This window comes from Saccostrea cucullata, unplaced genomic scaffold, assembly GCF_032062105.1.
Source record: "Saccostrea cucullata isolate Sc308-1 unplaced genomic scaffold, CSIRO_AGI_Scuc_v1 ctg290, whole genome shotgun sequence".
NCBI classification, from domain to species: domain Eukaryota; kingdom Metazoa; phylum Mollusca; class Bivalvia; order Ostreida; family Ostreidae; genus Saccostrea; species Saccostrea cuccullata.
The window spans coordinates 240,701-267,542 of NW_026927363.1; the positions used below are offsets into that span (position 1 = coordinate 240,701).

The following is a 26,842-nucleotide window of genomic DNA, read 5'->3' on the forward strand; positions in this document are numbered from 1 at the left end:
TGTTTTACTAAACTTCATCTTACCCCAACCTTCTTTACACTTTGAATTTTTTTTCCTCTTTGACCTGACAAGGTTATTATTAGGAATTGGAGATAAATTTTTCTGACTTGGGTTGGGGTACACATGATGATTCTAAAACTTGCATTGACATTTTGACCAATTTGTAGATTCTACAGATACAAGAAGTTTTAGTCCAGGCTCTAGGTCTTATGGTTTTTCAAGTGAATTATGATGTATTTTTAGATGTTAGAGTGATTTTTATAGAATAGCCCTATGCCCCTGGGCATACCTGTTGTTTCATTGATTTCTGGTGTGTTTTCAGGTGATAGAGTGATATTTGCGGAATCGCCCTCTGCCCCGGGCATTCCTGTTGTTTACAGAACTCCAGAGGAAAGGTCTTCAAATCCTGACAGACTCAATCTTGATAGGTAAGGTAGAAAAATTGGAATTAGGACATTGGAAAATGGAAATTTTGCAGAAAGACTTTTGTTCCAAATTACATGTTAGGCATGGGTAATGTGACATCAGGGATTTTTCCTTGCTATAAGATGCTCATTCTTTAAATGTATTCTGCTTCACAACATGGCAGTTTATGATATTTTTAATGTACTCTATAAGACAACATTATGTTTCTTCTACCTGGTCTTCTTTAGATATTTGTTTTACTTGCCTTCTTAATTTTAGGCGGAAACTGACAGTATGTCCGATTTTGGAGGGAGAGGACCAGTTAAGACTGTTGAACTACCAGCACAATGCAATCACCAAGATCCAGCATCTGAGCTCACTAAAACGACTCATTTTCCTGGACCTGTACGATAATCAGATTGAGGAAATCTCAGGATTAAGCTCACTGAAGTCTCTCAGGGTGCTCATGTTAGGCAAAAACAGGTAAAACTTTATGTCAATGTTAGGCAAATACAGGTACGACTCAGGCAAAAACAATTCATCTCAGGCAAAAAAAGGTACAAATCAGGCAAACACAGATACAAGTCGGTGTGCTCATGATAAGCAAAAATAGGTACATCTCAGGCAAAATTCGGGCACAGCTCAGGGTATTTATGTTAGGCAAAAACAGGTACAAATCAGGCAAAAACAGGCACAGCTAAGAGTGATCATGTTATGCAAAAATAGGTATATCATCATCATTGTTCTTAATATGTGCTGTGTAGGCCAGCAAAAATAGATACACTCAGACAAAAACAGGAACAACTGAAGTACTCAAGTTAGGCAAAATATTCAGATTCAGCTGAGGTTAGGATGCTCATTTTAAGCAAAATCTCAGGCAAAGACTGGTACAACTCAAGCTAAAACAGGTACATTTATTCATATTTAGAATTGCTGATGTCGGTCAGAATTTCTGGGTACATTTCTTGATGTTCATTTGAGGCAAAAACAGGCACAGCTTATCTGAGTAATGGTATGGTTTCTAGAAAAAAATCTTGATAATATGGTTTTATGCATATGCTTAACATTTCAAGAGGTACATGTACATGAGAGTATACATGTAAGTGTTTTCAGAATAATATAGAATACATATCTGCATTATTTTTAGAGCATTAACATGCCCAAAGTTTTTTACTTGGGCTCACTGTTTATCCGAAAACTTTGCGGCTTTTATAAATTTGTATTTTCAAGCCAAAGTCTTTCCTAAATACTGTTCAATTTGCATATTAGATTCACCAGATTCATCTCTTGATGAAAAATACTTATATTATATGGTCATTTCAATTTTCAGAATAAAGAAGATAGAAAACTTGGACACGTTAACCAAACTTGATGTGTTGGATCTCCATGGAAACCAGGTAACAATAACTTACTTAGAATATAACCATCTTAAAATATCTAAGATATCCAAGCATTTATGAATATTGTGTAGATCAGAATTCAAATGCTAGTAAGATCAAGGTATCTAGACTCAGCATCGCTTCACTCATTGAGCTTGTTGTGAGAATGTTGTGTAGAAGTGTTATTTATTTTTAAAAATGTTCATTTTTGTAGATTACGTTAATAGAGAACCTGAATCACTTAGCGGAGCTTCGGGTACTGAATTTAGCGGGGAACCAGATCGTTAACGTGAACAATCTTACAGGAATGGACAGTCTGGCTGAACTGAATCTACGAAGAAACAGGATCAGAATGGTGGTATGTATCTTATAATTTGGAGTGTGAAAGCCAGAATGAAAAGAGATAGCATTAGAAAAAAACCCACCAACTGTGGACAAGGGGACAAGCAATAAATTGCATATTATTGTTAATCCCCATATTTCAGTCGAGCTCTATGTGAAAATCACCAAGTGAGGCACCTAGAAAACAATAGCAATTATAAGACAGAGAGTAAAGCCGTATTGAAATGATTTGTCGATAAGATAGCATGCACACATCAAAAAGTTAAAAATGAACTATTACAATATAGTTTTACACAATATTTGAAACATGTGGGTTTTTTAACATCATTTTATCAAAATTTATTCTAAATCAATCGTCAGATATTACTGTATACAGGGTTATTTTCACTCCGTGTTATTTTCGCCCTTTCACACTTGCAGACAATTTAGCCCCATTTTAAATTTCCCCAGTCATAGTTTTATTTATGAAATTATACTGTATTCTTTGAATTCACCCTGTTTTAAATTCGCCCAAATGAGGATTGGGCAAAAGGGGCGAAAATAAAACATTACTTCGCATGTTTAATGAGGAAATCTGTTATGAAAATTAACAAAATGTCTAAATTTTGAGTTGATATTTTTCTTGGACATTCAGTAAAAAATATGTTTTAAGTTCCCCAGAAAACTAAGAGGCCGATAGCCACAATGCTCACTTTAGTCACTGTTTTTCAGCAGCAGATTTTTCCCTCTTTATTTTTATGTGAAGATAAATTACATAGCACAGTCCTGCCTTAACCCAGGGGGGTCATGATTTGAACAAACGAATCTAATCTTCCTGAAAATGCTTCCATATATAAAGTCATGTACCTGACTATCTTGACTTTTCTTGCCCTTTTTGGGGTTCATGAGTTACACAGACTTGAATCTACAATGTCTTAGGATGCTTCCATCTTGTCAGGTGAAATAAAGAAATGTTCCATGTCCTCCATCTTTGGGTAAATGATAACTGAGAAATACTGTGCTAAGGACTCAAAACATAATGGTAATAAATTATAGATACATGTTAACTGACAGTTTATGTACATGATATGAACCTGTTCAATCTTATTGACAACTCTCAGCCTGTGTTATCTCCCCTTAGTCAAGAAGTTTAATTTACAGTATAATCATGTACAGAGTTTGGAAGTAAATGTATAATAAGGATTTTTTAAGACAGGGTGAACAAATTTGTTATTCTCTTTGTTGTCATTTAACTAGGGCCCATGAAAACTAAATTTATATAATCGTGTCTTCTTGTTCTTCTTTTCGTTCGCCTAATCACACTTGAATCCCAGTCTCCTCTACAAATCTGGTGGTCTTCTGTAGGGCTTCCACTGGTCCATAAAGCTTCTAAATAATCGTGTCAATATCAAATAGAATATATTTCTGTGCACACTACCATAATTAGTACCTATATTTAATATATAGTTTTGAACAAGCTAGGCCTCAGTTCTATCTTACATTTGTGAAACTTTAAGTTTGTCTGCCTAAATCACATGAATAAACTGACTGACTCCTGGTCTGACTTTAATATAAACTGACTGACTCCTGGTCTGACTTTATTTTCCTCTGGTTGTGTCTGATCTGATTTTTTAAAAACAGAATAATGGAATGTATCCTCCAGTGAGATAACAAACTTTTATTAACAAAAGTACACACTGAATGCCTTCCCTAAGATATGTCCAATGTTTTAGGAATTTATGTTGGTCCACTGCGAATTATCAGGCCTTGGATAATATGACATATCTGTGTTGAGGTGCAACAATATCAGGGAACAAAATGTAAATGTGTCTCCAATTATGATTTCTGTTGTTCCTTAAAGGAAAGAATAGATATGAAATTGTCTTGTTGGTCCAAACTTTCATGGGGGGCTAACCCAACCCCCAGGTAAACTAGAGCTTAGAAGTCCATCTCCTATGAAAAAGTGATTGTTTCCAACCAGTTCTTATACATTTATGTGACAAAGTTATAGACATGCAGAGTTTGTAATTATTAATAATGATGATTTTTGTCCTTTCAGCTTGATGTGGACAATTTACCTAGCTTACAGCGGCTCTTCCTCAGTTTTAATGACATTTCTAGGTAAGACAAACTAATGATTTATTAATTAAATCACAGGTATATCTGATACAAAACAGATAAGATTATCTATATTCTATCCGCTCATCTGTAAATCTGTCAGGATTAAATCACAATCAAGCATTTTACAGTATTTATTCAGTTATTTTTTTTTAATTATAAAAAACAGTTAGAGAGGAAGCATTGATCATTAGGATATTATATAAAAAAAGGGAAAATGTTAGATCCTCGCCATTTGTAACATTATATCCTTTATCCTTGCCTGTATGTTCAGTTGATTTTTTTCTATATTAGTTGATACAGCTCTGTAAGTTTTTTGTTAGAATGTTAACTTTTATTTTTAATTCATTCATTCATGACTTTGAAAAATATCAGTGTCTTTGAAATGTTATTCAGTAGATGTTCTGTTTTCCAAGGCAAGCAAGATTCTTGACAAATGTTGAAGGTTTTTTTGTATTGTTTTTAATGAACTACTCCAGAAATTTGGTTCCTTAATAATTTCTAGGGATGATGTAATTAAAAGTCTTAATAGCAGGGTATTTGATTCTTCTTTTTAATATTCAAATAAGACCCAAAGACTAACTTTACATTTAACTGCTCAAGAAACTTTAAATCAAATCCTCTTGAAGTTTGTCTTTCAAGGTCACTGCAGGTAATGAATAATTTTCATCTTAGACCATCATTTGAGTCTGTGTAATTATTATCCAGCTTAAGATCTTTTCTAACACAATGCCGGGTTTTCTTTACAATGACAAACCTGTTTCTTTCTGCCAACATAAACAAAGAAAAATCAAAGAATACAAAGTTCTGAAAGTCATTACGCTACATTTTTTTCCTTTAAATGTCTATAGAAATCTGAAAAAGAAGGTGGATTCAGTACTGACTGTCTACCGGTGTATTTAGCTATAAACATTGTTCTTTAGAATTTTAATTGCACCAAAAGTTGTTTTTAATTATGCATAATAAAGGGGTGTCTGAGACTTTTAAAGGACGCTTTTTGCATTTGCTACACAAACAAACTGGTATCTTGTATTGTCAAGACCTTAATCTGACTAAAGCTATAGAAAATATGATCATAAACTCATAAAGGTTTTATTGGATAGTTGGTCATTGTACACACACTCTAGGGAGATATGACGGGGTCATATATTACGGATTCCTTACATCTCCACGACTTATGAGATGTTTTTCTGGAGTATTTGGCCGTTATATTGAGAACTTACGGGATGAGTATGATTAAGTTCTGGAGTATTTGATCGTCGTATTAAGACATTACCGGGATGAGTATGGTAAAGTTCAATGTGAAGATGAGGAGAAGTAAGAGTTTTCTGAAGGTGGATATTGACAGTGATTTAGACGTACAGGGGGTCAGCTTCAACATGGGGCAGACAGCGTGTAAACACGACCCGAGACAGCGTAGGTAAAGTGACAGGATGTGGCTATTGAGAGTTACGATGGACTGACATATGTATTGGTATTTTAATCCTTTGAAATCACATTTGGCTTGAGAGCCTTGTTGATCACTCGTTCCGCAGCATAATTTTATTTCAATATAGTAGATATTTGTTCATTTTGCATCATTGAAAAATGATCTAGGCAAAATTTTTATCAAAAACACGATATTTTATTATTTTTGCAAAATTTGATTAAATAACAATACAGAAATTCTTAATAGATTATGCCACCGAGAAGTGACACATTGACAGAATTTTATTTTACATATTTTGTGTTAAGTTTATTTACAATGCATTTTATACAAGCATTTTATTTAAACAATAAAATGCAGGTAAAGTGACCAGATAAGGCTGTTGAGAGTTTATATTTATATCTGTTTAAATAATCAATTAAATGGATTAAAAAGACATATGTATTGGTATTTTAATCCTTTGAAATCACATTTGGCTTGAGAGCCTTGTTGATCACTTCGTCCGTCTGCTGCGCCTGTTTGTCTGTAAACTTTTCACATTTTCAACTTCTTCTCAAGAACCACTGGGCCAATTTTGACCAAACTTGGTACAAAGCATCCTTGGGTGAAGGGGAATTTAAATTGTTAAATTCAGTGGACATAATTTTATTTCAATATAGTAGATATTTGTTCATTTTGCTGTACCTTGCATCTGAAAAATTACAGATCAAGTTATGTAGAAGAAAACTGCAAAATTTTTATCAAAAATAGTTCTTTTGTATATTTTATTATGTTTGTTCTTAAAAATATCAAAATTTGATTAAATAACAGTGAAATTCTTAATAGATTATGCCACCGAGAAGTGACACAGTTTGACCATGCCTGGAATTTTATTTTACATTTTCTGTGTTAAGTTCATTTACAATGCATTTTATACAAGCATTTTATATAGATTTAACGCAACTTTTTATTACTGTAATGTTTGTTATTGAAGCCAAAAAGAGTCACACAGGTGGCAAACTTACCTTTCTGATATACATTAGTGTCTATAAATTGAGGTCAACACTTGCCCTTCTTCACACAAATTTTGGTCATCAATATTGACCATTACTGCTAAACTTAACTCTTACTTTTCTATATACAAGTCTTACTATGTTCCGTTTTGAAGATTTTTAAATTGAATTTTGCAGGCTTTATTTGTAAAGCATTTAAAACATATTAAATTATATCAAACATTAAAGTTCTGTGTATATGAAAACAACACATTGACTCAAATTAAAACACTTAACACAACTCTTATGTTGAATGAAGGATTTATAAATTAACAAATTAAAGAGTTTGAAGCTGGTTAAGTTTTTCTCTAAAAGCATCGGCAATATAGAAATATTGAGGTAATACAAAAACGTTAATTGTTGTAAATGAAATGGGTATTTAAAACTCAGTATGGTCTGTATCTCAAACTTGAGAGGTCTTTCACTGAGAAACAACACCAGGCACAATGAATAAGATCGGGGTCTTGTTTTACGGAATTAAAGCTCCACATCCAGGAATTGACAGGCAGCTACACCACACAGGGTCAATTGTCAATATTTTGGTTTACGAAGGAAATTCTGGCTGGAGTGTTTAAGCTATCTTGTAATCTTTTATACACCCAGGGTAGGGAAAATGAAATCTTAGTTTGGAACCGTGAGGGAGGTAATGATCTGGGTGTCTGGAGTGTTTGTTGTTATAGGGAATCACTGCTGTCACCAGGATTAAGGCCGCACTCCACGAAAGGATCAAATCGTAACAGTTGATCCTGTAATATCTCAGAATAAGCAGTTGGATATCATTTGTGGAAGTTTTCATTTAGCTGCATTTAAGTGTGCAGAATTTGGTGTGATTCAAATTGTTTAAATCTGTGTCATTTGTACTTGGTCTTCAGATTGATACTTTTTGGCCAATGGAATTATCTCTGTAAATAGTTCTTGAGAACATTTGGATTTACCTGAACTCCCTTATAGTTATTTGATTTATTAAGGATTGATTTTTTTGGACATTTTTTTCTTACATCTTTGGACTCTGTGTTTTACTTCCTTTGTTTCAAACAAGATAAGCACCAGGCTATGAAAATTATGTCCATCTAATAATTCCAGAAATTTTGATTATTTCTAACAGATGCAGAGCTAAATTGAAATTCTTTGATATTGTTTAGTTGTTGATTTAGTTTTTAGTTGTTTATGCACAGGGGCAGCTTTAAAATACTCTTTTCTATTATTTTTGGTCAATAATTGTTTATTTGTTTTGCTTTCAAATGTAAATATTTCTATCAAAGGAAACAAATTTGCTGAGATGTTGGGAGACCTTTCACTTAGTCTTCTGTAAATTTGTCTGTCTGTAAATAATGTGTGTGTTTAGATAACACAAAGTAAACTTTTTTCATTGATTTCTTGGTTAATAGTGACATTTTCGGTTTTGTTCGCCCATTTGTTATTTGATGTCTGGGTATGGTAACTGTGCCGGGGTTCTTAACCACAGAAAACTTATCCTGTATAGTTTGCCCAGGAAAGGATATTCACACAGGATCAACAATAAAATGTGATGTCTTTGGAAAGGAAGTACTTAATACCTGAGGAAATTCAGGGCCTTATTGGAATGATAATTAAGCTGGACATGTTTCTGATCAAGTTAACCATTCCCTGGTAGAATGTGGATTATAGGACCTAGTGATGATATAAACTGAGCTTGTTTCTGATCGAGTTAGCGGTCACTGGGAGAATGTGGCATTACAGAATGTACCGAGATAAAAAGCTCAATCGCTCATCTCAGTAGTGAGTTTTCTGATTTCTTGGATTTATTTAAATTTAAGAGATGCAGAATGTCTTGGGGGCCTCAGGGGTTACATACTTACATATCACATGTTTAATACACTTCTTAACTTAATTGTTTTCTAATTTGTTTACATACCTCTTTGATGAATCCTCTTGTTTGATACATTCTTTTACTGTTTAAACTTGTACATGTATTATAGGAAACTCTGGTTAATGGAAGTGAGAACTTCAATTCTACAGCATGGATTGTTCAATATGGTGTTAATGAATCAATGAATGTTTCTAGTTTCACAGTTTTGAGGACTTCTTGTTACTATGATTGTCTGTCTACTTTCAGTTTTGAAACACCTTGTTACAGTACGTGATCATTTTTCTACTTTCAGTTTTGAGGACACCTGCAGTTACTATGATTGTCTTTCTACTTTCAGTTTTGAGGACACCTTGTTGTTATTATAACTGTCTTTCTACTTTCAGTTTTGAGGACATCTCCTCCCTGTCGGACTCCACGAGCCTATCGGAGATTTCTCTCGATGGGAACCCAATCACACAGGAGCAGTACTACAAACAGATTGTACTGAGACAGATGCAGCAGCTCAAACAGCTGGACATGAAGAGAGTCACGGTAAGCGGGGAGCATAGGGGTGTTATAGGGGTGGACATGAAGAGAGTCACAGTAAGCAGGGGGGCACACGGTAAGCAGGGGGGCACAGGGGTGTTCTAAGGGTGGACATGTAGAGAGTCACGGTAAGCAGGGGGGCATAGGGGTGTTCTAAGGGTGGACATGTAGAGAGTCACGGTAAGCAGGGGGGCATAGGGGTGTTATAGGGGTGGACATGAAGAGAGTCACAGTAAGCAGGGGGCATAGGGGTGTTCTAGGGGTGGACATGAAGAGAGTCACGGTAAAGGGGGGCACATGTGTGTGTTTAGGGTGGACACAGAGAGTAAACTTTTTCAGGGGTTTCTAAGGGTGGACATGTAGAGAGTCACGTTAAGCAGGGGGGCAAAGGGGTGTTCTAAGGATGGACATGTAGAGAGTCACGGTAAGCAGTGGGGCATAGGGGTGTTCTAAGGGTGGACATGAAGAGAGTCACGGTAGAGCAGGTAAGCAGGGGGGCACAGGGGTGTTCTAAGGGTGGACATGAAGAGAGTCACGGTAAGCAGGGGGGCACAGGGGTGTTCTAAGGGTGGACATGTAGAGAGTCACGGTAAGCAGGGGGGCATAGGGGTGTTCTAATGGTGGACATGAAGAGAGTCACGGTAAGCGGGGGGCATTAGGGGTGGATCTAATACTGCATTAGAATAATGTATTGGGGTAAGCAGCGTTCCCGAAACGAGTTAGCGGTCACTGGTAAAGAATTAGACCGGTAAAATCTTAATTTTATCGGTCAAAATGTCCGATGGTTTTTTTTTTTATAGACTGTATAAAAATTACACATAATCTTAACAAAATCAATTAATTCAATTGTCCTGACAATAAACAAATTCAAAACTAAAGGAAATAAAAAAAAAAAAAAAACGTCAGGGGCGCGCCAGATTATTTTCGTGCATTCTTGTTTAAATAAAATGTAGACCGTGATTATCTACTATAAAAAGCTACATATTAAAATAATAATCTCCATAAGACTGGGAGGAAAAACAGTTAAAACACTGTCTAACAAATATTTTTCTTAATAAATATATGTTGTACATACCTCAGTAAAAAATGTCACAATCTACTTTCGTTTTGATACGATTCTTTTAGGGTTGCAAGAGCTGCCTGCTATTTCTGCTTGATTACAGACAATTTGTTACCATTAATTATTTTCTCCATAATTTAATCTATTAGCATGATTAATATTTTACCAACTTTTTGATTTTTTTCTATGTATTTAATAGCATTTAAAATACATGGCGTTTTTCCCCTTTTCTAAAAATTGTCGGACTAACTTTAATGTAATAAAACGACAACAAATTCACTTAAAATCATCATTTTCATGATAATTTTGCATATTTTTATATCATTAGTACATATTTTTAACTGTGTGGAGGTTGTTTAATACGTTTTAAATAATCAGAAATATCTGACGTTTTCCAGGCTTTTTAAAACGATTTTGATATCTTAGATATTTTTCCTGGCACATAGAATACCAAAATCCTACAAAAAAGCCTGCAAAACGACAGATATTTCGGACTAATTCCAATCAATCAATTTCTTGTCATGGTGCAGACTTTATTCAAAAGAAATAAAAATCTGTCAGAAGATGCACATAATAATTCAACACGATGAATTATATACACAGGCCTAATAGAAAATATTTCAATAAATCAAAAAAAAAAAAAAAGATTTGAATCCTATAATATGTTAAATTTACATACAAAAAATTAATGTCCGGTAAATTTTACAACTGTCCGGTGAGTTTTGAATATTTACAGGACAACTGTCCGACATATTTTTGACTAGTTTCGGGAACTCTGGGTAAGCCTATAAAAATCCTTTTTTGGATATTTTCCTCATTTTTTGTCATGTTCAAATTTAGTACAATTCTCTGTTATTCTTGGACTTTCGGTAAGGCATGGCATACAACAAACTGAAATTTACAAGCCTTTCATTTAATGGAATATAAATTCAGGAAAATGTCAACAAGTGTAGTTAGAATCCAGTGGCAGTGTTTCATACGGCAAAGAGGTTGAGCTGAAGTTGTCTCATTGTTGTCAACAACAATTTAAAGTTACTGATGTTATTAATTTCTTAACCAATGAGAATCTAGGTAACCATTTGAGAGACACTAATTATGTAACTGAGAATTTCACACCTAACTGAAAGTCCAAGGATAACAGAGAATTGTACTATCAACAACCTATGATTAGGATGTGCCTATCACTAAACATATGCTTTTGGAGAATTCATTTAGTGCCCTACAATGTGTTATAATGCTTGGTCACAACCAGAAATGAGTTTACTGGTATATGACGTACTATATAATTATGAAGAATGTGACATTGAAAACGGGCGAACTATTCTGTGATTTACAGAGTAAGTCAACCTGAAAACTATAAATAAGAAGTGGACATTGTCAGATGTGTATTGTGTATAAAAATCTTTGATTGCCGTGTAAGGTTCTAAGAATTTTACGTTTTGTCCAGATAGGCCAAAAGGTATTAATTTTCAGATTTCTAGACAGGCCAATAATTTTCAAAATTAAATGCAGGAGGTAGATTTTTTTTTTACTCTTTTATGGTTTGATTATCTTTAAAAGTTAAGTGTTTATTTAAGAAATAAATTACAAGTTTATAAACTTCAATGGGAATTGAAGTGGGTCGGTCACATGATCAAATCCTGTGAAGGCCAAAGGCCTTCTAAGAAGATTTGATCACGTACCGACCCACTTCAATTCCCATTGAAGTTTATAAACTTGTTATTTATTACTTATATATACATTTGAGATGTACAATTTAATATATTCGGATTTGAATATTTCACTAACAGGTATTGCACTAACAGGTCGCCAAAGATTTCCGACAAAAGTGCGCAAGGTGTAAATCGGCTTGAAAGGCGGTTACACTTCGAATTCATAAGATAAGGCTAAGGATTCTATTTCGAAGGGAATATTTTGTTAAAGGTTGTTTGTGATCAGTAATAGTGAACAGATTGTTGTCTGGGAATATTTTTATTTGTGATAAATGATTATCAATGCTAATAAGACACAAGAAACACGTCCGAAGTTTGATGATAAAAAGTTGTAGGAATTTCGGTCGTCTGAAAGGGATGTATGGATCCGATGGATGGAGACACTTGTCCGAGCCAGTCAATTTATTTATATATTTATGATGTAAACACGGAGACACCATCTGGTGACACCTTACATTGAACTACGATAGCGCCGATCGAGGTGTTTCTCAGCTGTTCGTGACGAGATTGCAATGCTTTGATATTTTCCAACAGATTTATACATTTATCGTGAGTAGAATTTAATGAAAAAATCATAGTTAAAGCCTATGTCATGAAGATTTAACTGAAGGTCTACCAAAATATAAGTATAAACGTTAGAGACTGTGCATAAAACTTGAAAACAAAGGCTTGGCTAGTTTCTATTGATATATTCTCTATGTACACACTCGGGTTAAATGGATCGCCAAAACATGTATGAAATACTTGTTTACGTTGTAAATAAAATAATTATTTGACTTGCTTATTTTGTTCTTTATACATGAAAAGCAAGTAGAGCAAGTCATTTTATATTTTTGTAACGGTAGATATTAATTCGCCATGTGATTCGGCCATGTATTGACCTCTGACCTCCGAAAAACTTCATACAGAATTGAAGATATTTTCTCTCTGTATGTTTATATAGTGGAAAGATACCACAAATGTATATATTTATAAAATATTGCCATAATAAGAAATAAATTGTGGCTCTTCATAAATATGGTTGAAAAGGGGAATACCTTGATTTTCATATTCAATGTGAAAACTAGTCCCCGCCCCTTTTAATGTGTAGATAAATTTGATTTTACCTAATGAGGCAGTGGCTGATAATTTAAGATTAATATGTTTTGACCCTATAATTGTAATCTTGGTACAAATTACTGTAGATGTATTATATTTAGTGTGTACAATATTTGGTGGAAATTGAATTTAAACAAGTCAGGCAAAGCATAAATTTAATTAAGCACATTTCTAAACGTTTTTATTTTTGTAATATGTGCAAGACATTTAGTGTTGTACTTGAATTAGGGAAAGTTTCTTTTTACCAAAAGCGCTAAATAGAAAACACAGCCAAATGTAATACGTTTACAGTATTCTTAAAAATCCAGGATGTTAGATTGGAGGTACAAACAATCATTTTAAAATTGATAAGATTTTATATTGATTTCAAATTTAGCTAAGAGATATTTCCTTTGAAGTCCCTGTAGTTAAATATAGAACAGATTCCTCGATGTGTTTCAGCAGCACCAGATAAACGCCCAGATTCTGCCTAAGATTGCGGCACCCAAGCCCTGCGATCCAACAGCGCGTAGAGCGTTCGCGCCACGCCCACTGTCTTGTAGCGACACCAATCTTCTACAACTCAGGGGGAGGGTCCTCAATCTAAACATCCTGGTACCTTTTGTATGTCAACGCTCTACTTTACCGGGCACCAAACTGTCACGTTTTGTTTGATTTACATATTCTGTACTAATCCAAGGCGTCATCTATTTTTGATTCAGTGAAAATTTGTACATCACAAAAACGCTGGCAGGTTCAGGATTTAAAAGGGGGCTGGTGTCTGGGGACCACCTTATAAGGAGGCAAAGTCCTTAAAGGATTCCAGGTTTTACGTCTTTTTGAGAACAATTTAATGATTTTTTTACATTAAGTATAATGAATCAATGTCTAAAAATTTAAAATTAATAATCTCATAAAGTCGGAAGGAGTTTCTTGCCCTTCCCTTTCTACAACTGACCATCTCCTCCCATGATTCATGAAGATATAAGAAATCTTCTGAATTTTGTCAAATTTTATTAGTCATTTGTTAAAAAAATATTCAGAGTAAAATCAAAGACTATAATTCCAGGAGTCTTTAATTTAAAACTCTAGCTATTTAAGTGAATTTTAATGGATATTTATATTTTAAGTATGTTTAAAGTACTACTAATTTCACATCAGGCTGTCCAGCAGCCCTAAAATTAAAAAAAAAAAATCTTTTAATGTCTTTTTTTTTTTGGGGGGGGGGGGTGCTGAAATTCCTTAAAAATTGTGGAATTTAGTGTAAGATTCCAAAATTCCCACAATTTTACATGTTAACTACTTTAGCAATTCTGAAAATGACTGAATGCTTTTATACAAACTGAGCTGATAAAGTTTTCATTCAGTCCCAAATTAGATTATGCAATGAAAGGCAGTGTTTTTCATTTCTTTATTGTATAGTTTGGAAATGTTGTTTTATTTCATATCTAAAACTGCCTTAGTTTAGTTTAAAAATTCTTAAATTAAACCCTAAAATTTCTTACCGGGTAATTTTATCCCTAAATTTTGCCCATTTTATCAGAATGCTGGACAGTCTGTCACATTTTCACAGCAAAATCATCCATACACAGTGCTGCTTAAAACTCTCATCATTCTTCAAATTAATAAGGCCTAACTAGGCTTAGAAAACTTACCAGTGATTTGTATTTGAATGGAGAAATTTACTTGCCATGTAATTTAAAAGTTACATGATATAAAGTTGGAGGAATTTCAAAAAGAAAGACTTTATTTGTATAATTTCTGATCAAGCTGTTGATTAAGGCATTATGTATGGACATTTTAGCTTGTGTTTGGTATATTATATCCAGGATTTAAATAATTTTGTTAATGAAATCTTATTCTTTGTTGTGTTTTAGGAGGAGGAGCGTAGAATTGCCCTCGTCATGGCGCGTAAAGAGGAGGAGAAGAAGAGGGAATCAAGCAGGACTAATATCATGAAGGTCAGTGCCCATCCTTTGTCCAATACAGTCCTGTTTTATAGCAATACCTGCTACCAATATTCAAATATTGATAAAGCTAGGCACATTATTTATAGGTGTGTATGATTTAATTGTGCAGTATTCATCAATGCAGAGTGAATTAAATTAAGTAGGAAAAAGTTGATTTCATTTAAATAAATTAATATTTATTAAAACTGTTTGCGATTGTCATTTATGTAATATCAATTAATTCATTTGTCATAGAAGTTTCTCATAAAAGAACATCAAAGAAGTCTCTCATAAAAAAAAACCCAGATTTATCTCTCTTTGTTCTTTCACTTGTACAGAGTTATCTCTCTTTGATTGTTTCTATAATTATTTATTTTCCCCCTCAGATGGTACAAACACCTGACCGTCCACCTGGAGGGGTATATTCTATTTTTGTAGCAATATCAGCCTTATTTTTCTTCAATCTCAAACTAGCTTAGATAAACTTGATCTTTTTAATGCTAACTAAAACAGTTAGAACATTTCAATTAAAATTGTAACAAATGCATGTTTTAATCCGTACCATACCTCATTTCTGTGGTATGCAATATTTTTTAGAAAAATAGATTGATATTAGTTTTATTTGTATGAACTGTCAATAAATTCTAATTAATTTTAAAATCATGAAAGATTATTTGAATGCCTTTATTTTTCTGATATTTTTTTTATTGTTTAATTTTTCCCTGTAGATTAATTTTTTTTTTTGATAGAAAATTATTAATTTGTGACCTAAAAACTGAACAGTTTCAATTTAAAAAGAAAAAATTCAAATATGTTTTTGAAATACAATCATGTGTCAAGACATGTACACTCTTGCTTCAGTGGTGAAATGTTAAAATAGAAATTATGGGAATTTTGTCTCATAAACAATTTTATTTAATGTTGTGGCCAGAATCCTCTATGTTTTGAATTTTATTTGATTGTGAAAGGTGGTGGGATGGTTTAGGGTTTAATGCTGAATCCAACAAGCAATTAGGCTTTTTCTCTAACTGAGGGTTTTAGTGATACCAGTGTGATGGTCTCGCTATCTGGGAGGGGGTGTGACTGGCCTGTGCATGCAGTAATGCTTCCTAATTTTTAACCACTATGTGCAACAGTCTAGTAAAATCTAGAATATTTGATATGTGTCTAATTCTTCATTATAAAACACCTCAATCCCCAAAACTAACCATTTAATCCCAAAACTGCATAGAAAGGGTATTAAGTAGCAATTGTTGCCTATTTGTATGCCCCCCCCCTCCCCAGATAAAGAATTAGGGAAGGGGTAGGGATGTGGGTTTTGGTCTGTGTGTAGATTTGACTGCTTACAATTTTCCTCTTTAAAAAATTTAGCCATTTGTATTATAATCTCAGATCAATACCACAGAACCTTAGGTTGAATATCAAGGCAATGTGTTCAAGGTCTCTTTTATTAATGGTTGAGGGTTGATTTAGTGTATGTATTGGTACATGTTCTAGAAAAAAAATAGCTATTAAACAGCATGTGTTTTTAAAACAATTCATAAAACTTAGTTGTGCTTGTTTGTTAAAAATACTTGCGTTAATTTTAATATCATTTGTGTACTATGTGTGAATTCACTGTTTGATATCCCATGTATAAACAATTTACGATAATTCTTAATCACAGGAGAAGAAGCGTCTTGCCATTAACAATGCCAAGCGACAGTGGGAGGTGATGCAGGGATCCATGATGAACCGGACCGGAAAACTCGTCAAAATGCCCGAGCTGTATGCCAACCATGTAGGTTCTGTCGCTAACTCTGACCTGATTTCACCGTCCAATGAGGAGAACTTAGAAGTCGAGTCCATACACAGGTTAGGAGATCCTAACTTAAAAGGAGATCATTCTGTGAGGGGGGGGGGGGGGGGGGGGGGGGGGGGTCGAACTTTAAGATTTAGATTTAGGTGGTAGATCATGGAACTTTAAGACTTTAGGTTTAGGTGGTAGATCAATGTGGTGTAATTTTCGTATTTCAGCGAGTCCAAACAGAGCAGTCGCGGAGGTTCCCGTCCCAGCAGTGCTCAGAGTACCGCGGACGAGAGACCCCGCACGGGGAACTTAGTACAGCAATTCAAATCCGAGGCCCAGAAACCAGGCCAGCTCAAGGAAACCATGATATTTGGGTGAGTATTTGATTTGTTTATAAGTTCTTTTGGGGTTTTTTTTAGCAGAGTCTCAGCAACTTTTTTTCTTATAATTATTTATGTAGACTCATCATTCCTAAGGTAAGGGACAGGATAGATAGGTTGATTACACAAAATTTGTCCCTCTCATGAAAGAAGTCAACAATTTCTGAGATTAGCAGACAGATTTATTTTGCATGAATGAAAGATATAATATATTTTCACCTAATAATTTTAAAATCTTTTTCTGAAGACTTTTGCTATATACCTGTAATGTAGTTCCAGGGGTAATATAGCAACTGCTGAAAGTTTAGTTCAGGTTTTCAATAATGTAATAAGTTGCTTCTTGGTTATTTTACATGAATCTACATGTATTAGATTCTGTCTGGAGCAAAATTGCAGACAGTGCAGCGTCAGCCTTGGTGGAGACACTGGTTCCTGAGTTATCTTTTGTGCAATATTTATAATTAAAAAAATTATTAATTGGTATTCCAATAAAAAGTATCAGCTGTTTGCACCAATGAATTGTATTAAATGTTGTAAAACACACATGCTTAAAACTAAATTAGAAATTAAGGGGGGATATAAAACATTCTAAAAATTATTGATGGAATGTAATCTACTATATTGGCTCAGAGTATAATTTATCTCTGTCTATATATCCTCTCTTTGACAAGTGTAAACCTGGCCATTTTCTTTCCCAATAAATCCTATAATGTATTCCTCTGGTCTCACTTAGCATTGTTAAAGAGAGTACATTGTTGCATGAAATGATCTGAGAGACAGTCAGCTTCAATAATTAATGTGGATAAACACAGAGATGCCTCCGATAGCGGCACTTCCTTATACAGCGGGTAGTCAAGCGTGGGAGACTCAGAAATAGTGACGGATGCTCGGGAATTCTAGGAATGGAGATCGCACGTAGTTGTAGAACCAGAGAAAGGATGGGGAAAAAGTCCCTCTTAATGTGTATTTACCTCAAAACCAGGTTATTTCTCCTTATAATGCCTAATTAACTTGTTAGGAAGATGTCTTTGAAGTTATCTGTGGACATATTTCATCATTGATTTTATTGATCTTGTGATCATAGCTTTAATTACAGGTGTATTCCCAGACTGTCTTATTTTTAGTAAGTTTAGTTAGTATTATTTACAAGATTTCTAATACATTACAGGAACCCCGGACGGTACGCCAGTGACCTGAATAACCTGGCTGACTTGGAGGGGGACAGTTTGACCATGTATGGCCCCCAGTCCTTGGAGGCCCTGGATAAGAACTGGGGGGTCCAGGCAGCAGGGACCGTCACACATGTTGTGTTCAAGTTCATAGACTTTGTGGAGATAGCAAAGCATTTACACAAAATCAGAACCCGGTTCCCTGGGGTACAGGTATGTAACTCTTGATAGAAGAATACAGAAAAAAAACAGTCTTCTCCCAGTACTAACATAAGTATGACTAGGTCTGTTTGCTTAGTATCTCTCTACTCATCACTCATGTCACACTGTAGTGTTCATGCCACTATTCTATCACATCAATTACTATTGGTGACAACTGATATAGATGATTCATCAGTTTGAAAATAATTTGCTTTTATCTATTTTTTTGACTGAAGAAATATTCTTCATTATTACACATCTATAAATGATTCATGAAAGCTGGCAGCGGATATTTCTAGTGTACAGCTAAAAGTCAGTTCATAGTATCTGGATATTGCTGTCTGGACAGTCAAAGAACTCTGTAATCATCCTGATCTATCTGTATTGTGGAGTCTGTTCCCACTTAATATAGTAATCAACTTAATAGGGGTGTTGCTTTAGGTGAGTTTGGAATTAAATATTCAACGAATCAAAGAAAAGATTGAAAGTGTCTTTTCTATGTAAGATAGAGTGATAAAAACAGACTGTTAGAAACAGTCTGCAGAGTCTCCTGTGGGTGTTTGGCATTGTACTTTAATCTTTTCTTTGAAATATAGGCTTCAGAGCCACTTCTTGGATCCTAAAATCTAAATTCTTATCTTTGAAACATAACTCCATTACATCATTCAATGATCGCTTTAAAATTACTGTCAAGAGATTAATGAACTGCCACTCTGAATTTGGTATTTTAGGTGGGCATCCTAAAACATCACTTGTAGGGATAACTGGACAGGCTAAAACATCTCTTGTAGGGATAAGTGAGTAGCTTAAAATATCACTTGTAAGGATAAGTGGGCATTCGAAATCATCACTTGTAGGGATAACTGGGACTCCAAAACATTACTTGCAGGGAAAAGTGGGTATCCAAAACATCATTTGTAGGGATAACTGGGTATCCAAAACATCACTTGTAGGGGTAATTGGGCATCCAAAACTTTGTAAGGACAAATGGGCATCTTAAATCATCACTTGTAGGGACAGCTGGGCATCCTTAAACATCAGTTGTAGGGATAAATTGACATCCCAGAATATCACAATGAATGGAAAAGTGGGCGTCATTAGAAAACATTTGTATAGATGACATTTACCTTATATATCAAATTATCAAGAATAAAACGTGTTACGTAAAATGGTTTTTCTTTATCAAGGAACTTAATCCTTATTACATAACATCAAGGCCCGCAATCCTCACCGCCATGCATTTATCAATTTCAGATTTTCCCAGTATTCACAAACTCTGTCAAATCAAACTGGAACCAATTATAAAGACAGTATTACAAGTTACTTAAACAATTAAGTCTAACTTAGAAGTTTAGGAGATTTAGCGTTATAAAGTAGGGATATAAATACTTTCTGTTTTATACACTCCTCAGTGTTTTGGGAATCGTCAACAGTAAAATTAGGAAGCATTAGCATTCTAATCCTTTAATTCTGGGCACAAACTCTCGTATTAACCACAAGCTATTTGGGATTAAGAACCTGACTCCATTATACTGGGTTCAGATGACTATTCTAGGTATATTGTTTAGATCTAAGTATATTGTTTAGATCATTTTAAATCACAATAGCTACTCCCCTAACACTGAGAATTTTGAATCAACTACTGAACAAATTCTGTGTGAAATATAAACATTTTGGAGATTTTTTATGTGCATGGTGCCCACTGTTTGATGCTGTTGTGTTAAGGTTTTCTAGGGAGTTTTCTGTGGACTTCTGCAGCATTATATATAAGTACGAGGGTAATTCAATCCTTATCTTGTAATCTCGTCATTGATCTATTGATTGTTGACTTGATTCTGAATTTAACCACAGTTGTATTTTTTGTACTGAGATAAGGACTTTAACCTGTTTATTAAAATGGCTCTTTTAATGAAGTGGAAAATTGTACAAATTGTTTGAGTTTGTGTGATAACTAAAGATGGTTTTCTATTGTCATATGGCTTCTGCTGACTCCTCTTAAGGATTTGATTCGTTAATAAACGTTTGTGTCTAGAAGTAAGTGTTTTTAATTCAGTGCAAGTTTTCAGATCTATCACAGTGAATAAAAGTCCTCCTTATTATATAATCACAAGAGAGTTGGTGGGATATATCAATAACATGCTTGTGTGTGAGTGTGGGTTTATTTTTTGTGGGGGGGGGTGTAACTTTAAAACAGAAGTTATGGTTTTTGAATTAGAATCAATCTCAAATGCTTCATTGTGATATGACATTCAATTTCATAGCTAGACAGACAACATTATATCAATATCTGAGAATTATCTCTTTATTTTCAGAGCATCACCTTCAGCTCAACAAATATCCGATCCCTGGACCAAATTAATGCACTCTCTAGTGTTCGGAGGCTGGATAATTTAAATATCAACCTTGACGGAAACCCCATCACAAAGTTCACCTTGTGGCGCATGTACGTCATCTTCAGACTGGCGCACTTCACTCTGAAAAAAATTAATGATGTCGAGGTAGGAAGATTTCAGTTCTTACTTAGAATCTGTTGTAATTCTAGGGATATCAAGAAATAATTGTAATTTCATGCAGGTGAATAAATTTTTCATTTGAAAAATAGCTCATTTTGTATTTCCTTGCAATTTATATTCCAGTTTTAGCTGAAATAATGATTTTCCTTGCCCTGATGAGGCTACAGTATATGAGAATTTTATAAAGCTTGTTAATTTATTATATATCAGTCAACTGTGTAGAAATCTGTAAAACTGGCCCAAGTAAAGAAATTTATTAGTAAAGAACTAGGCTTATTGTTAGTTTTCCTTGAAATTGGCATTAATTATGATGTTTTTCTATGCAGATTTCGGCAGCAGATATTGTTAATGCAGAAAAGTTATTTGGACCGGTGTCTCATATCACTACTTCACAGCTTCCCCAGTCTCGACTTCTATCCCTCATCGGGGAGACCAGGTACGTACAACCTGTGTTCTTATTTAAAAAATTAATCATAATTCTGGGTAGTGTGAGTTGAGTACAACTTGTGCCACATTGTTAGAAAAAAAAGAAATATCAATCCTAGTATCAAAACCATAAACAAGGTACTTTAATAGCTATAGGTTCAGTACATGTGTAAAATGGCTCTCTCTCTTGACCTATTTATAAATAGTCACTTGATGTCCCATTTCAAGCATTAATTTAAGGTAGAATGTCTTTTCTAAGAGTCGATATTAAGTATGTTCTAACAATATATTATATATAAATACATTTCTGTTTGAAGATTGCGATCTATTTCAAAATTTAAAAGATACCTTGAAATATTTGCCATTTTAGAGGAACTGTTAGAGTCACTATTCATAATGTCATTTATACATGGACCAGAAAGAGAATTAAGTCATTTTGTAATAAGCTCCACTCACTGATGTTTGGAGATGTGTATATTTAGTTAATATCCATACTGCTCAGTGGGCAGGCTTGTTTACAAGATAAAAAATTAAGGGCTTGGGTAAGAAAGATAGAGTTTTAAATTCATTTGATTAAATGACAAATTGTTCAGCTGTTTGACTATAATGAACAGTGAGGTCGGAATATTGAGACATTTTTCAAGACCATGTAATCCCAAAGACTTAGTTGCTGTTTGAGTTGTACCATTAATGTTGTAAAGATGACCACATCATATAAATATGTTGGTAATACAATAATGAAACTTCATATTTATTATAGTCACTAAATTCATACATGTTAACTCTCCCGATTTAGGCGGGAGTCTACCGCTTTTTCACTCCATCTCCCGCCTACCGATTTAGTTCAGAAATCTACCGCTTTTCTACAAAAGCTGTATCTAAAGTATTTTTGGTTCGCTTGGGTATCCATTTTGAAGCCACTCTCATAAAATCTCGCTAGATATTGCGTGATTTGACTCAGAATCATACAAACGCTTTTTTCGTACATAGATTTCAAGCACGGATTTGACAACGACAACAACATAAGACTACCATTGATTACATTGGTTACGATAAATAAATCAACATCCCTGCCATGAAAAAGGAGATACATCTTTTAAGAATTAGATGAAAACATTTGACATCGTTTTTAAAAGCACAGAACCTCACAACTTTATCAAGAAAGTCAATAGAAATCACTCGATTGACCAAGCCATGTGGCACATCTCTACTTTCGTTTTCGATCATCGCGGGAAATCTGATTTATATAACGAAAGATACGAACTTGTTTTAGATCTAGATTAAACCATGCTATCATTTGTTTTGTTTAAAAACTTAATGAACATACAGAATTATTGCTTCTAGGCTATTTCAGCAAAGATCACTCTTCAAAAGGCTACATAAAGCAGCCAATCCAAGCAAAACTAGTGCTAATTGTAACGGGGACCGTTACAGATGTTCCCCAAACGCTCCCCAACTCCCTTTTCGTGCCATATTCCCTGTAATCTCTATTAAATAAGAAATACTTTATGGAATTTAGACTTAATCAAGGTCTTCTTTAAAAAATACAAAATATATTTAAAAATAGGCATTGCACGCGTGTTCATGTGCGTAACGACCATATTATCTTGTCTACACTATCTAAATTTTAATATACTTAATATAAAAGCATTTAATCCAAAAGTATTAAAAAATACACTCATTAGAGTGTATTTTTAATTTTACTTTATGCACGTGCACGCACGTGCATAATGACTACACCTTCTTGTAGGAGTCCTTTATATTTATCTATGTTCTAAATCCCATCCTGTTTGGTTGAAAAACAAGGGAGTTATAGCCATTTGAAGTTTCAGCCAATCAGATTGCAGCACACATGCATGTGCGTGATTTCATAAATTTTTATCTTTATCGTATTGAAGGATATCTAAATGAATGACAATATTTTAAAATTCCAAACATTTTGTCAAAAAACAAAGGAGATATAGCCATATAAAGTTTCAGCCAATAAGATTGCAGCACACGTGCATGCGCGTTATTTCATGAATTTTTTCCTATATCATATTTTAGGATATCCTAATGCATGACTATGTTTTAAATTTCAAAGCATTTCGTCAAAAAACAAAGGAGATAGCCATTTAAAGTTTCAGCCAATCAGATTGCAGCACGCGCGCATGTGCATGCTTTCGTGAAAATTTTTATATATCATGCTGTAGATTTTCATAATGTAGGACTATGTTCAAAATTTCAAAAGATTATGACTAGAAACAAGAAAGATATTGAGACTTTAGTTTCAGCCAATCAGAGCGAAGCGCACGTGCATGCGCGTGAGATCTTGCTATTTTTACCATGCCATCTTGTCTATACTACTAATGTATCCTTACATCATGAGTTTCAAAAATATTCATCAAAAAAAGAAAAGTTAAAGCAATATCCATTATATTGGTCATTTCACGTGTTGCACGTGCGCGCTCTTGCAAGCACGTGCGCGCAAAATGACCTTCGTTCGGCAAATCTACATAACATGTAGACCCTAAAAACATTTTACCTTAGTCGGATGTGTAGTTTACAAGATCACTCGAGGACAAAATTTTCCCAGGAAGAAGAAAAATAATAATAATAATAAGAAACAGAGTAAAAACAATATGTTCCCCAACTTCGTTTGGGGAACATAATGATGAGCATGAAAAATATTTGAATTTGTACAATTTATGTCAAACTTAAGGTGTTTCTGTCTTCTTATTGCTGTTGATATTTAGATTAATCAGTGTAGGTACCTGATTTCATTTAAGGCTTATAATAGACATGTATATTACATGAAAGATATCGATAATCCAAGCGTTAAACGACACGCGCGCAATGCTACCACTTTTGAGGTCTGAATCTCCCTCTTTTTCATCACAATAGGTTAACATGTATGCTAAATTGTGTAATCATTTTAGTCCTCATGAAGAATAATATGTATTTATTTTATCATTTCAAACCATCAAAATCATTTCTATTTACATATCTTGAAATTTTTATGGCATATAGTGTTAATCATGTCCGTCTTCAATCCTTACATCCTTCCATCTAGCTGTCCTTCCGTCACACTTTGCGTTTAGCTCAATTCAAAGCAGTTTCAAAGAAACTATCCAAGATATTTTCATCAAAGTTCATATGCTGATAGATATTGATGAGAGCTACGCAACTGCATTAACTTTTTTTTACCTTGACCTTTCCTTTGACCTTGACCTCTCTTTTCTCAAATCAGTGTTTAGGTCAGTTTTGAACATACCATTCAAGATAGTGTTATCAAACTTCATATGCTGATACATACTGTAGGAGCTATTCAACTGCATCAACATTTTTTACCTTGACCTTTCCTTTGACCTTGACCTGACTTTTCATAAATTAGTGTCAAACTTCATATGCTGATACATATTGATCTAAGCATTTCAACTGCATCAACATTTTTTACCTTGACCTTCATTTGACCTTGACCTCATTTTTATTAAATGAGTTTAAAGTCAGTTTTAAATAACTTCATATGCTGATACATACTGAGGAGAGCTTTTCAACTGTATCATCATTTTTTGACCTTGGACATTTCCTTTGACCCTGACCTCACTTTAAAGAAATTAGTGTAAAACTTCATATGTTGATACAGACTGATGTAAGCAATTCAACTGCATCACTATTCAAGATATTCTGATCAAATTTCATATACTAATACAAATTTTCATGTTGCATTACTAATATACCCTCGGTGGGGCATTCATGTCCTATGGACATATTTCTAGTATAATTTATTTTTATTTCCTTGGCCCTGCTATACCCAAGTAGAGCATGGTTTTTCTTGCTTTTCTTTTTATGTATTTTATTTGAAACTGACTTAAATTCTTCTGCAACATTTCCCAGCTTGGTGCAATGATTTGTACAAATCTGGATCCACATAGTATGGGAATACTGATTAGATTCCTCTCAGTTTCGTTTGACTCACTGGTTCCCTGGAAGATTTTTTTGGTTTATATCTTATCCTTAAGTTTATTGGTTGTGGTTGAGAAGTCAAGTAAATGAACAGACAGACAAACAAACAAAAAGTGATGGGCACACAGTAATCTGAAAAGCTCACCTGAGCCTGTGACAGGCAAGCTATAAATGTAGTTCTGTGACTCAGAGTTTGGCAGTTAAGATAAATAGCTGTGTTTGTCCTGTACACCCGTGTATCTACTGCGCCAGGAAGAATTAATCACGAGAACCTTCAATCAGGGGATATAGATCAGCGATAAGTAACAAGGCCCACACGGTCTCTAATTTACCTTCTGTCTGTCTGTCTTACCAAAAGAAAGCCCCCACTGTCACCACAACACCTACTTATCAGGGCTTCTAAGGTCAAGATTAAAAACATTTAATTGACGGGGGACATTTAATGGATTGTATTCACTCGACGGCTAGGAAAATGTTTCAATATTGAAAATGTTTCTCAAATTATCTTCAAACACTTTAATTTTCTGGTGCAATTTAAACAAGTAATTTCTAAGGTGGTCTACAAAACATACAATGAAATTGCAATGAATCGGATTATGTCTTAGGAGTTTTTGGCCTGCATTACATCTAGTGGTATCATTAATTATTGAGGAATATTCCACGACAAATGGTGACTTTTCTCTCACAATCTAAAATAACAATGGCCCTTTCCTATTAACACCGGGCTGTCTCTCCGTGTTTATCTAAGGTGTAATAAGTATATGTATACATGCCACTAATTGAAGTGCCAAGGAATTGAAATTTTTAAATACCCTTTGTAAAAATTAATACACATTACTTGTGCAGAAGTTATCAGCTACTGTGTAACAAACGAGGTCCGCGGGTCTATTGTGTCGGTCCTATTGAGTCCCTCGACAGAGCGTGAAGTCATCCCGAGCCCCGGTGAATGGTGATCCCACGGACTGTAGAGATCTGTCTTTGTGAATCTAACTCAACAGAACCACAGCAATGATAACGACAGATCAGACACAGATATAAAATCGGCAAGGATTCCACCGAACAGTTCTAACGGTCTCAACACTTGTCTTCTCCTCTATAGTCGGAACTCTGTGGCCCACTGCAGAAGTGTATCGGTGTTTGTTTGTTGGGAATTTTAAAATAATCAAACAATTCATCTCATAAACAATGGAGAATGGCTAGATTTACCAAGATCGTTTTGTTAAAAGTACATTTGTTGCCTGACCATGAATTGGTACCAGTTTGGAATTCCTGCATTACCAATTTTTTATGGAGAATTGTTTCTATGGTGTAAATAATTTGTGCTTTTAAAATCGTAGAATTTTCTTTTTTCAAAATTGATTGTCTGTTGTCTTAAGGATATTTTTTCTGGAAGTGTTGACTCAGAGTCGAGATAACAGCTTATAGGATTTTAACACAGGGATAAAACTATGCATGTCTCTACTGTTTAATCGATGTTTGGAAATTTCAAAATGAGCTATAACCTTGAAGAATGTACAGTGATTGGAATTACTGATTATAAATATCTGGAGGCAGGGACAAAATGCGA

General features: G+C 34.3%; 1 protein-coding gene across 6 annotated transcripts in view; it reads left to right on the forward strand.

Moving 5' to 3' along the window:
- LOC134274226 (leucine-rich repeat-containing protein 49-like) overlaps nucleotides 1-26,842 on the forward strand; it is a 46,181-nt gene that overhangs the window by 12,720 nt on the left and 6,619 nt on the right. For 5 of the 6 annotated variants that reach the window (XM_062756486.1, XM_062756487.1, XM_062756489.1 and 2 more), the window contains 13 exons: nucleotides 323-428; nucleotides 685-888; nucleotides 1,736-1,802; nucleotides 1,999-2,142; nucleotides 4,165-4,226; nucleotides 8,913-9,060; nucleotides 14,781-14,864; nucleotides 15,239-15,271; nucleotides 16,519-16,706; nucleotides 16,869-17,015; nucleotides 18,190-18,403; nucleotides 20,704-20,889; nucleotides 21,231-21,340. In XM_062756486.1, the coding sequence (XP_062612470.1) occupies nucleotides 323-428; nucleotides 685-888; nucleotides 1,736-1,802; nucleotides 1,999-2,142; nucleotides 4,165-4,226; nucleotides 8,913-9,060; nucleotides 14,781-14,864; nucleotides 15,239-15,271; nucleotides 16,519-16,706; nucleotides 16,869-17,015; nucleotides 18,190-18,403; nucleotides 20,704-20,889; nucleotides 21,231-21,340 (1,693 nt within the window). The remainder of the gene's footprint in view (nucleotides 1-322; nucleotides 429-684; nucleotides 889-1,735; nucleotides 1,803-1,998; nucleotides 2,143-4,164; nucleotides 4,227-8,912; nucleotides 9,061-14,780; nucleotides 14,865-15,238; nucleotides 15,272-16,518; nucleotides 16,707-16,868; nucleotides 17,016-18,189; nucleotides 18,404-20,703; nucleotides 20,890-21,230; nucleotides 21,341-26,842) is intronic. The other variant, XM_062756488.1, reaches the window with a different exon arrangement.